Raw genomic sequence first — 13,596 nt, 5'->3', positions numbered from 1 at the left:
CGGCTGAGGACAATGGCCTCAGATTTGGCGGTGCTGATTCTCATTCCCATTGCTTCAAACTCTTCCCCGAATAGTTCCAGTGCGAGCTGGTGGCCATCACCTGATGAAGCCAAGTCCTGGTGGCACGTGCACTTATGGACACTTATGTTTGAACACGATGTTCGTTATGGACAGACTGTGGTAAATTGCTTTAGGTCATAAAGCCACATAGTGTGTGACTGCCTGATGTGTTATGTGATATTTAATAACATGAAAGTTGTCAGACTTCATTTCTGAAGGTGTGATTTAAGTTTTAGATGAACAGTTTGACTGAATAATTTTGTCTGATGTTTTTTATTTTAACTTGTTTTGTGTTTGTTTTTGTTGTTGTTGTTGTTTTTTGTCAAAAAGTCTTTCAAAAAATATTCAGCTAAACAGCTAAATGTTTGGATCTGACATTTGCAATTGTATACAATAAATGGATGCAGTTTTCACTTTATTATGTAGTGCTATAAATTGAATTGAACCAAACTGAATTGAAAGTAGAAATGTTAGCCACTTGCACAACCTGTGCTTCCTAACAAGGCAATGATACATTTCATTGCCAATTATTGTCATGATTGACTTCTACTCTCAGGCAGTCATATACTGCAGGCTTGGTCAGAACCATTTGTTTGCTTGGGAACAGGTTGGGTATTCTAACCCAGATTTTTACCTGTTCCTCATCCTACACAATATAGCTTTGGTGCTGTAAGTAAACGTTGCAGCATGTAAGGAGGAAAGTGACAGGCCACCACGCATTCTTCGCTCATTTAAAATTTAGTATGCAGATGTCACATCTCCACCAAGTGGCATTTGTGTATCATACACACTTGGATGAAATTCTAACGGAGCAGATTGCATGGCTTTTAGGGTGTCCTATCTTCTCCAAGAGTCCATGTTATCTAGAAATTCCTTAGTTGTCGCGTATGTCACCTTCTTCTGAAGCTGAATGAGTAAACCTGCTCAAACATCATCAGCGTCAGGAATCAAAAAATAATCATTATAATAATCAATCTATGTAGACTGTGAAATGTGTGCTTCTTCTCTAACCTCTTTTTTTTTTTTTTTTTTTTTTTTTTTTGTCCTGGTCTCTCCTCTCCCTCAGTGCTATGACTCAGCCTGGACAGCAGCTCCTACCTACATAGAGGTCACTTTACCTCTCTTTCTATCTGCTTTGGTCCAGAGGATGCTGGGAATGTGTCGCGGGCGCCGGAAGTTCCTGGTGGCCTCCCTCGCCCTGCTCTTCATCCCAGCACTTACGTGGCTTTACCTGTCAGTCGGGAGCTTTCAAGGTAAGGACAATAAGTATTGGCACAGTTGTTTGCAACTTTTATGGCTTTAAATTATTTAGGTTTCTGTGGGGTTTTTTTGACCATTTTGAAACAGTCTAACAATAATGAAAACACTAATTAGAAATGAATACATAAACACATAAAACAAGAACAAGAAGAGCCTATAGAGTTCTTCTTGGAAAAGCAAACTGTGTTTGGTACATTATCACATTCAGATCATAATTCTGATTGCAAAAGCTACCAGACAGGACAGGATTTTTAAAAAAAGTGATGCAAGACTGGGAAACTTTCTCCTGTTCTAACTGTTTTAAAATTAAAAAATTCATGATAAAAGGTTGTTTTTTTTTCAACATTTTATTTTTGACTTTATTCTTTTCTAAATTTAACACATCGTTAAGTTTTTAAATATTACAGATAAATATTACCTATTTTGAAAAATCTGTTTGAGCTGATTAAATGTTAACAAAATGCTGGACTGGTTCTCATATAGTCCTTTTCTAATCTGAGCACTTAAATTGCTTTTATACGACTTGCCTCATTCGCCCATTTATACAAGCAGTGTTTCTATATTTTTTTCTATCGAACAGTCACATACATTTAATGCATCATAGGGCAACTCTAGGTTAGTGTCTTGCCCAAGGATATTTGGCATGAAGACTGGAGCAGCCAGGGATCAAACCACCAACCTGCTCTACCCCCTTAGCTACAGCCATCCATAGTAAAGATAAAAGTTTAGGTTGCTGGGATTAAAATAAGGAACAGTACTGTCATACTTTTCAGTGCATGTCATGCCTTAATATTAAAGCCCGAGGCTTATCCCAGAAAGTGTGAAGATACAAATTTCCTGTAGACAAAGTGACCTTTCTCTCCCAACTTTCTTCCTGAGGTGGTATGTTAATGAATTACTGAGGCCTGTCTAAAGTTGATTACTTCCTCCAGACAATAATGTCCAAAAGTTCTTGGAGCCATTTTAATCACTTTGACTCACAGGATTGAAATGCTGCAGTAGTGCCATTATTAATTATGATTAAATTGGCAATTTTGACTTGGGGTCACAGTCACTGGAGAGCGTATATGTGTATACACTCCCATAATGGAATAGTCACCAAGGTCTGCAAAGTAATTATTAGATTTGGCAGTAATTCCTGGTGGTGGGATGCAGTTCCTGGGAGTGTGATAAGCTGTGACAGGGCCTGGCTGCAGGTTAAGCCTGGATGTGTGAGACAGGACCGATGTGCTACTACTGGCTCAAATTCAGTTTTACATTTTGACTCTATCACTACCTCTCAGTTCAGTTCATTTTATTTGTTTTATTGGCTTGATCATATTCATAATATTGCCAAAGCAATGCGTTTTATACATTTTGAAACTATGATCCTTGGACTGATCCCATTTGAACTGGTTTGTGAACAAAGCATGAATCCAGCAGTTATGTGGCTCTTTAAAATGTCTTACATACATCATGTTTTACATACATCAATGTTTATTTTTAAAGACGCTTTTATGCAGGTTGGTACAATTCTTCACAGGTGACTCTTAAGCTGATAAGCAAAATGTAATAAGACAAAACAAGTAGTGGTAAGCAATTTAAAAGGAAAATGTAACACGCCATAGAAATAAAGTAAACTGTAAAGAAGCCCCTAAAAAGTTTTTAAAATAAATAGATTTCTAATCAATTTTTAAAGGTTTTTAAGCAAATCTGAGACCAGAAGTTTTGGTCTAAGCTGAAATCCTAAACTGACTAATGTTTGTAATTCAACTTTATTAGGTTTAAATTTCTTTTTTACTATAGATTTAATTTGTTGTTATTCTAAAAATCTAATCTTGTTAATCACATACTGTATATCTATTTTGTGAGATGGAATAAATATATATAATAAGAATAATATATAATATAATAAATATATGTTCCAAGTATTTCATTCCTTTACAATTCCATTCTGGGAAGTTAATCATATTAGAAGTCGAATGCCTTTTATTGTGACTATACAGATGTACAATGAGATAAAGAGGATCTCCTACTCAGTGCAGACATGTGGGGAAAGGGGGGGCAGTTTCTACAGCACTACATATGAACAGTATTCAAAAATATAAAATGTATAAATATACAAATTGGGGGAAAAAATATTAAGACAGGGGTGTCAAAAATGCAGCCCATGGGCCACATCTGGCACGCGATACAATGTGGCCTGTGAGAACATTTCATATGTCAGTTATTAATTAATAAACTATATACAAAGTGCCCTTGACTGGCAGAGATGCAGTAATGTCTTCATGTAGCACAGAGCCATGGCTCAATGTCTGATTTTTAAATGAGTCTCACAGGTCTGAATGTGCACTTAAAACCATTTATAATTTGATCTGCTGCTCACTGGCCTCCTGAGAATGCAGACTTCAACATTGTTGAAGCAGTGTGGGATCATCTTGACAGAGAATGGAAGAAAAGACAGAAACATCCAAAGAAGAGCTTTAAAAGAAGCCTGGAGAACTATTTGTGACCGACATTGTAATTTAACCTGAAAAACTTTGTTATTTGTTGTTTTCACTGTAGAGGATGTGCAAAAGGGTGCAGCTAACTACGGTATTGTACATTAGATGGAGGAGTTGTACAGGGAGATGGCCACAGCGAGGAATGATTTCCTGTGTTGTTCAGTGGTGCATTATGGGTAATCTCAGTCTCTCACTGAACATGCTCCTGTGACTGGCCACCAGGTAATGGAGTGGGTGGGAGGTATTGTCCAGCATTGTCCTTGTCTTGGACAACATCCGCCCCTCTGACACCACCTTAAGGGAGCTCCATCCCCACAGCATTACTGGTCTTGAGGTTCAGTGTATTGAGTCTTTTGGCGTCTGAGAGCCTCAACCAGCTGCTCCAGCGAGCAACAGCATAGAGAATGGTACTGGCCACACAGACTCATAAAAAATCCTCAGAAATGAAAGAAAGTTTTCCAACAAAGTTCAGGTTGTGCTGAAGAATGAAGATGGTCGTACCACTCCTGAATCAAGCCTAAAACTGCACTATGCAGCACAGCACTATATGTTTCTGTTGTACCATTCCAGATTAATAAGATGTGTCCATGGGTATGAGCCATGGATAGGAATAAATAATAGCTGTAGCTCTAGCCTTATACACTTGACGCACCTCTTTTTGGACAAGCTACTTACCTGCTTCAATTTAGATTTGTTTTTGTGCAGTGACGTTTCATATCAGTGGTTTCTCTGTATAGAAAACCCACACTGGGGCTGGTCAGTGTGGGTTTTTCTATTAGTATTCAACTTCATATATATTGGCCACTGACACTGATGTTCTTAATCATGTTAAATCAGTTTCTCCCTGTTATAATTCCACAGTGAAGCCCCTCCCTCTTTCTCCATTGGAAGCCCTGTCATCCACCCCGGTGGGCGGAGCCGGTGAACGACAGGCCTTAGAGTTGCGGGTTCGGGTGGTGGAGGAAGAGAACCGGGCGCTGCGCCGAGAACTTAGCCGTCCACCTAGGAGCCCATCTGCACAGCTTCCGAGCAATAATCACCGTGGCAACCAAAGCCGAACACATTCAGAGGAAGGCACAGGTGACAATGAGAGCCAGAAAGCTGTTACAGTGGGTAATAGCTCAGACTGTGTCCGACACCCAGTGGTGGATAAGTGCGAGGTGAGATATGTTTAATTTTGTCCTAGCAGGTTCCACAAGCAGGTTTTCTAATACTACAGTGTTCTACCCACAATAGACCATTCAAAGTTTCTGCTTCTACAGGATGCCTTTAGGCATATTTTAGCCTACTCTTCTAGTTAATTGCTGGCCTCCTCAACGAGATATGACTCTGTGACGTGGCTTGGTAATGTAAGCTTTAATATATCCATGTTGTGTTTGACACAGTATCAGTGTCCTGCCATGAATCATAACGTACTGTGATCCACAGATTCAAGAGCCCTCAAATCAGTTATGCTGAATCACATATTTCCCTCAATATCCTTTGTATGTGACAGAAGCCAATTGGGTGAGGGGTCTTTTGCCCACCTATTCTGGTTTTGCCCCACTCTTAACCGCATTCTGGTCTGCAGTGTTTCAGTGGTTTTCTGGATAATTTTTCTGTAACATTGCAATAACATTGCAAATCAAAATCTGGCAATATTTAGATGCTCCTCCGAGTCACATCAGCTGGCGCTCTATATTCAGATGGCTGTGCACCTTGGGATGGAGGTGGCAAATAAACTCATCCTACTGACTTGGAAGTCAGCTACCCAACCAAGTTTTGAACACTGGCTCAATGAGATGTCTGTTCTACAACTGAAAAAGCTTCAACTAAATACAGTTGGTACTAGAGACAAATTTGGGAGGATGTGGTGGCCTTTATTGGCTGAGTGTAACATCAATCTGCGCTTATAAGAGCACTTTATGTCAACTCATTTTATGTCAGCTTTTTCTGTAGAGTGATTTGCTAATTCATTTGTTTATCCGAGGGTTCCTACTGTGACTATAACCTCTGTTTCTGTACCTTTTCTTCTTGTTGAACTTTCTCATGGTCTGGCAGCCGACATATTTGTCTGTTTCTTGTTTGAACTGTTTTTAATTAATTTTTTTATTTATATTCTCTACTAAACTGCTAAATAAGATATTGCTAAAAAATAGGCTTCAAATCATAAAAGCTCACCTCAATGACAAGAAGAGGACTTTCAGAATGGGCAACAGAGGTGAGAATGGTTCAGGCACTACTGAAGGACAAGGTCATAGAGGGTAAGGACGACTCCAGGAGAAAGCTGGAGTGGAAACTCCAGCAGAACAGCATGAGAGAGGCGTGACATGGCATGAATCACCTAATTCAGGCCCATCCAACAGCAGAGGAGCTGGGGACAATGAGGACAGAGCCAACGAGCTGAATGTGTTCTTCAACAGATTCAACACTGCAGTGAATGCTCACTCCCCTACTGACTTACCTGTAGTCAGCCTGCGATCCACAGCCACGCCACTCTCTCTACACATTGCACCATAGCTTCCTGTAAAAGTCCTGACACCCCTCCCCCAGGTATTACTTTCAGCCAGGTTCAGAGACAAATGAGAAGACTCCCCTTAGACAAGTCTGTTGGACCAGACGGGGTGAGTCCTCGTGTCCTCAAGGCCTGTGCCCTCCAGTGTTGTGGAGTCTTTCATAAATGAGTCAGAGTCGGCAGAGGATCCTGGTGCTGTGGAAGACATCATTCCGGTACCACAGACACCATGTCCCAGTGGCCCCCAGGGTTACAGACCTTTGGCTCTGACATCCCAAATCATGAAGACCCTGGAAAGACTCGTCTTTGACCAGCTCGACCTACTGTCAGGTCACATCAGGATCCCCTTTTCCAGTCCATTCAGAACTATCAGACCAACCCTCTTGGGTGATAAGCCGATAGCGATGCAGGTGGATGCCTCTTTTGTGTCCAGGATTGTTAATTACCTAAATGAATGACCACAATATGTGCGTCTTCAACATTTGTGTATGGCAAGGTGATCAGCAACACAGGGACACCACAAAGGACCAATTGTGGATGTTAGCAGGACCAGGAAAACTGCGACTCTGTTTCAGTCCATGCAGTTGATGTGAACATTGTGTAGGACTATAAATACCTCGGTGATAATAAACTGGATTGGATTAAAGAGACCACTACACTGTGCAGGAAGGGCCAGAGTCGTTTCTATTTTCTGGGGCAGCTAGTCTTTTAACATTTCTCAGACAATGCTTATTTCTCTGTACAACTCCTCCATCTAATGCACTGTACAGTTTAATAGTTACACCCTTAATATTTACTAGTGCTGTCAGCGTTAATCTCGTTAAAATGACGTTAATACAATAACTGCATTAACGCGGCAAATCTCCTTTAGCGAGTTAACGCGGATCACTCTGTGCGTGGGGCTGCACAGGGTCAACGCGTTAACAACGCTAACGGTAACGTCATTTTAACGAGGTTAATGCTGACAGCACAAATATTTACACATCCTCTACAGTGAAAATAAAGTTTTTAAGTTTAGAGTACAATTTAATCTCTGTAATATTCTGTATATTTATAATTGACCTATTTATATATAGACAAGATCTATTTGTTATATTTTGCAACTCTGTAATATGATGTATTATTTAATTTAGTTCAGTTACTGTCCTTATTGTCTGGGAGTGTGATAGACCGAGTTGAAAAAACAGGAGTCGTCCCAGGAATTATTAGAAAAATATAGTTTCCATTTATTTAACCCCCAAAATTATATTTACAAGACTAATAAATGTTGAGCTCATAAAAGAGGTCAAAGAAACAAAACTGAACTTAGGCACAGACTGCAAACTTAACAAACCAAATGACTGCTCAAACATACATAATTGACCTAAAACATGAAATGACATACAAGGGTATATACAGTGGGGCAAAAAAGTATTTAGTCAGCCACCGATTGTGCAAGTTCCCCCACTTAAAATGATGACAGAGGTCAGTAATTTGCACCAGAGGTACACTTCAACTGTGAGAGACAGAATGTGAAAAAAAAATCCATGAATCCACATGGTAGGATTTGTAAAGAATTTATTCGTAAATCAGGGTGGAAAATAAGTATTTGGTCACCTCAAACAAGGAAAATCTCTGGCTCTCACAGACCTGTAACATCTTCTGTAAGAAGCTTTTCTGTCCCCCACTCGTTACCTGTATGAATGGCACCTGTTTGAACTCATCATCTGTATAAAAGACACCTGTCCACAGCCTCAAACAGTCAGACTCCAAACTCCGCCATGGCCAAGACCAAAGAGCTTTCGAAGGACACCAGGAAAAGTATTGTAGACCTGCACCAGACTGGGAAGAGTGAATCTACAATAGGCAAGCAGCTTGGTGTGAAAAAATCAACTGTGGGAGCAATCATCAGAAAATGGAAGACATACAAGACCACTGATAATCTCCCTCGATCTGGGGCTCCACGCAAGATCTCATCCCGTGGGGTCAAAATGATCATGAGAACGGTGAGCAAAGATCCCAGAACCACACGGGGGGACCTGGTGAATGACCTGCAGAGAGCTGGGACCAAAGTAACAAAGGTCACCATCAGTAACACACTACAACGGCAGGGAATCAAATCCCGCAGTGCCAGACGTGTTCCGCTGCTGAAGCCAGTGCATGTCCAGGCCCGTCTGAAGTTTGCCAGAGAGCACATGGATGATACAGCAGAGGATTGGGGGAATGTCATGTGGTCAGATGAAACCAAAGTAGAACTTTTTGGTATAAACTCAACTCGTCGTGTTTGGAGGAAGAAGAATACTGAGTTGCATCCCAAGAACACCATACCTACTGTGAAGCATGGGGGTGGAAACATCATGCTATGGGGCTGTTTTTCTGCCAAGGGGACAGGACGACTGATCCGTGTTAAGGACAGAATGAATGGGGCCATGTATCGTGAGATTTTGAGCCAAAACCTCCTTCCATCAGTGAGAACTTTGAAGATGAAACGAGGCTGGGTCTTCCAACATGACAATGATCCAAAACACACCGCCCGGGCAACAAAGGAGTGGCTCCGTAAGAAGCATTTGAAAGTCCTGGAGTGGCCTAGCCAGTCTCCAGACCTCAACCCCATAGAAAATCTGTGGCGGGAGTTGAAAGTCCGTGTTGCTCGGCGACAGCCCCAAAACATCACTGCTCTCGAGAAGATCTGCATGGAGGAATGGGCCAAAATACCAGCTACTGTGTGTGCAAACCTGGTAAAGACCTATAGTAAACGTTTGACCTCTGTTATTGCCAACAAAGGTTATGTTACAAAGTATTGAGTTGTATTTTTGTTATTGACCAAATACTTATTTTCCACCCTGATTTACGAATAAATTCTTTACAAATCCTACCATGTGGATTCATGGATTTTTTTTTTTCACATTCTGTCTCTCACAGTTGAAGTGTACCTCTGGTGCAAATTACTGACCTCTGTCATCATTTTAGGTGGGGGAACTTGCACAATCGGTGGCTGACTAAATACTTTTTTGCCCCACTGTATAATGGCTGATCAGACCATTGTGACACATGAGGGGTAACAAACAAAACACAATCATAAATCACAACCGATGCAGTACAATCTAGTTTGTTAATAAACTAAACACTAAAGAAGAAAATCAAAAAAACCCATTAAACCCTAAACTCAAATATTTAATTAAATACAAATACTTTGTTTTTAAAGTAAAGAAAACACACATTCCCCCCTTCAGCAGGAAGTGGTGGTGTGGTCCAATTATCTTCCTTCATATTTAATGGTTTCAAACCCTAGCTACCATCTTTTGTCCAGCAACTCCCAGGGATGATGGCAGGTAAGAAATAAAAAGACAAAGGTTAGTCAGAAAGCAAAGAAATGAAGTAGTATGAATACATAAGTAAACTAAATGTGCGCGCTTACAAATAGAACAAATGTATCCAAACCAATCAATGAAGTTATTGGCAACTAAAATGTCTTCTTCATTACTATGTTCAAATGAAGAATGAAAATACAAAAGTTACCGACTTTAGAGTGTGGCCACGGGTTTGGCCATTACAGGGAGCAACCATAACCATACAATTTCCTTAGGGATTAATAATGTATGCTGATTCTGATTGATTCTGATTCTAATTTTACTTATATAGCACCAAATCACAGCAGCAGTTGTTTCAATGGGCTTTTTATTGCGATGTAAAGACCTTCCCAGGAGTGGCCAGCCAACCAAAATTACCCCACTCATCCAAGAGACGACTTATCCAAGAGGTCGCAAAAGAGCCAGAACAACATTGAAAGAACTGCAGGCCTCAATTGCCTCAATTAAGGTCAATGTTCATGACTCCACCATAAAAAAGAGACTGGACAAAAATGGCCTGCATGGCAAAGTTCCAACATGAAACCCCCTGCTGAGCAAAAGGAGCATAAAGGCTCATCTAAGTTTTGCCAGAAAACATCTTGATGAACCCCAAGATTCTTGTGAAAATATAAACTGATGAGACAAAAATTGAACTTTTTGGAAGTTGTGTGTCCCATTACATCTGGCATAAAAGTGATACAGCATTTCAGAAAAGGAGTGTCATAGCAACAGTAAAATATGGGGGTGGTAGTGTGAAGGTCTGAGGCTGTTTTGCTTTTGCAGAGCCTGGAAGACTTGCTGTGGTAAATGGAACCATGAATTCTGCCGTCTACCAAAATATCATAAAGGAGAACTTCCAGCCATCTGTTCAACTATATGTTGTGAAATCAACATATTTGAGAATTATTAGAATATCTGCTCTAAATGTATGAAGATATTATCATATGAGTATATAGTATAGTATCATAAAAGTATTATCAAATCTATTTCCTCAATCTTCTCATTAAAAATTCATTCGATTTTACAAAGCTTCATCTTACAGTTGAGTTTTATACACGTTTGAGAACTTTTGTTTGACAGTTACTATAATTGCCCTTTGGATTGAGGTGGAATGAGTTAATGAATGCTCCAACACACAATCACTGTTTTCTTTTTCTTTTACTAAGCCAATTCACAGTTATACTTTGTTCCTTGTGCTGTGCACATCTCTCCTTCTTAATCGCTTTGTCATTTTCTCCTCAGACCATCCATGTGGCCATTGTATGTGCAGGTTACAACGCAAGTCGAGATGTGGTGACGCTGGTTAAATCTGTCCTCTTCCACAGGTACAGCAAATCTTTTCTCCTTCTCTTAAAATAACAGACTTGGTGGAGTATAAATCTTTTTTTCTTTTTCTTTTTGTGTACTCATATATACACACTGATTAGTTTATAATAATGTTTTCCAACAAATTGATGTATTCTGATAGAGTAGACTAGATACCAAAGTAAGACCCGGGCCTTTTAGTTATCAGTGTTATCCAGTTCAGGCCTGTCAGGTGATCTCAGCAGTTTATTGGTGTGAAATCGGTCTAACGATTGATGTACGGTTTGCACAGTTTGTCCTAACCCTAACCCAATTCAGGCAATCGGACTGCAAGATTGAGTTCCATATGGGCTGTGGCACGACATCCATTGCAATGGAAGATCATTCTCCTTCTGTGGATTTCCAGAAGGTCTAAAATTCGAAGTTCTCTGGGGACTTTGAGTCCTTTGATCTCCAAATCAAAAAATCTGACCTAAGAGCGAGGTCAGAGTTACTTCAAATGCACATTAACCATAGTTAACTGACAAATATCTATAAACATTTCTGCTTGAGGAATGAAGCATGAACAAAATTAGTTTTAAATTCAAGTTCTGTTTTTATTGTATTGTACAAATGACAAGTTCAAAATGTTTCTACATTTCACCAGTCATGAAACCAGAGTTAGTTTTGTTCTCCTAAAGTAATGCAAGTCACTTTGCATCAGAAATGGCTGTGACTTCACCACTTGAGGGAATAGCCCCTGGTGAGTTTTTGAAACTTTGCTCTGTTAAGCTAAGCTAAGCTTAAGCCTTGGAATAAATATTGCACAATAGATATCAGTGGGTTTCCCAAGTGGGTGTGCTGCAGTCTTTCTGGTTGAAGTCTGCTTCTGACTGAATGCCTAATAGTGTCCATTTTTTTTAACCTTCCACACTTTGCTGTGAATCTTTGTTGTTAATGGCCTTAGGGTCAATGTTAGAGTCTTCTCCACTTCGGAGAACGTCTCCCTAGAAAGTGGACATGTCTGCTAAGTCACTTTCATTTTCGGGAGCATCAGCAGTCAAGTGTTTTTCACTCTACAGTGGTCTCTGGATTATCATGAAACAAGTTTTCTCTGATCACTGTGTCATCGACGCCTAAGCAGTCTTCAGTTAAACTTGGCTGCACTATCTCACTATCAGCTCTATCAAAGTATGATTTAGGAACCTCATATATTGTGGTGAATTGGGTGGTTTCTTTGGGAAGCCTCTCATGAAGCCGGATGGTATCCTCCTCTGTCTCAGAAGGCTCAGTCTCATCATACTATTTAGCTGATAACCGCGTTATTGGCTTGTGCTTGAATTTTGTCGTAACAGGCTTCTCCCCAGTTGGTGTGATGAAGCCACACGGGAGTAAGAGAACTTGATGAACAGTTCGCCAAGAAGCTTCTTTGTTCTCAGGTTTTATGGTGTAAATTGGGAGATCTCTATCTTGTTTTACCGCAACATAAACATCTGACTCCCACTCAGCAAGTTTATATTTCCCTCTCAGGCAGACAGCATGCACTAAAACAGACAATCTGGTTTGACAACCACACATTAATTCATAAGATGAGAATCCTGTTACATCATTCTTTGTACAATTGTACGGATGGACCGACAGTTTCGAATAGCTATGCCACTGTGATTTGCCTTTGTTTTCCAATGTGCCAAACATGTTCAGCAAAGTCCTATTAAAACAGTCCACAGTGTTTCCACTGGTAGGGTGGTAGGGTGTGGTATGTATTTTGTGAACACCCATGATTTTGCAAAGTTCTTTGATGATGTGTGATTCAAAGTCAGGCCCTTGGTTACTGTGCAAATGTTCAAGAATCCCATAGCGGACAATGAAATTACCCCACAGACAATTGGCTGTTTGAGCTTTCTGGTTTGGTGTTGGGATTGCAATGGCTTACTTAATAAACTGGTCTGTAAGTACAAAAATGTCCTTAATATTACTCAGGCTCTTTTGGTCCTTTGAACATGATAGGCTCAAAGGAGCAGCGCTTTCAGGAAGGAACTTTCTCAGAACACAGTGTTAACAGGTTTTAATCTTTTCTCTCAAAATCTTTCCCTCAACATCTGCTTGGCCAGTAAAATCTTGTTCTCACCGAGGTTGAGAGTATGTACAATGCGTAAGCCTCCCATATCATCATGGAGACTCTGGAGGACTGCATCTCGAAACTGTTCCGGAAGAACAGTGTGTCAGGTTACAGAATCAACAACTTGATGTGTCCGGTACAGTATTTGATTGTGTAGCTCAAGAAGACTGAATTGTCTAATTAGCAAGGGGATATCAGGCAGTTGCTTTCTAAAGTTGGGTTAAACCTTGTTCCCAGTCTCAAGTTGAGCTATGGTTTCCCTCAAACATGGGTCAGCTTGTTGATTGGCTCTTAGCTGCTTTACTGGCATGTGGGGAATAACTAGTAAATCATCACACTGATCTTCATTTACAAACTCATCTGGTATAGCAGCTACAGACAAGGCTGAGTGTACTAGGGTGAACGCACACTCCACGTCTGTGTTTTCACTTGGATTACAGCCAAGGAGATGCTTCTCACAGATAGCTGGTACCACATCTGGGCCAACTGTGATTCCTTGACCAGACAGATCTGTTTCAGTGAACCACTGTTCACTGAATGTACGTTCCTGCTCTTTTTTGTGAAACA

General features: G+C 40.3%; 1 protein-coding gene across 2 annotated transcripts in view; it reads left to right on the top strand.

Annotated features, from left to right (window-relative positions):
- Positions 1-13,596, top strand: part of large1 (LARGE xylosyl- and glucuronyltransferase 1) — a 66,712-nt gene that overhangs the window by 17,091 nt on the left and 36,025 nt on the right. The window contains exons 2-4 of one of the 2 annotated variants that reach the window (XM_026194304.2): positions 1,127-1,313; positions 4,665-4,963; positions 10,869-10,951. In XM_026194304.2, coding sequence (XP_026050089.1) covers positions 1,208-1,313; positions 4,665-4,963; positions 10,869-10,951 — 488 coding nt within the window. In that variant the 5' untranslated portion in view covers positions 1,127-1,207. Of the gene's footprint in view, positions 1-744; positions 1,314-4,664; positions 4,964-10,868; positions 10,952-13,596 lie in introns of those variants that run through there. The other variant, XM_026194303.2, reaches the window with a different exon arrangement.

This window comes from Astatotilapia calliptera, chromosome 15, assembly GCF_964374335.1.
Source record: "Astatotilapia calliptera chromosome 15, fAstCal68.1, whole genome shotgun sequence".
Taxonomy (NCBI): Eukaryota; Metazoa; Chordata; class Actinopteri; order Cichliformes; family Cichlidae; genus Astatotilapia; species Astatotilapia calliptera.
The sequence above is the reverse complement of the archived record's forward strand: the minus strand, read 5'-3'. Positions and strand labels throughout refer to the sequence as shown.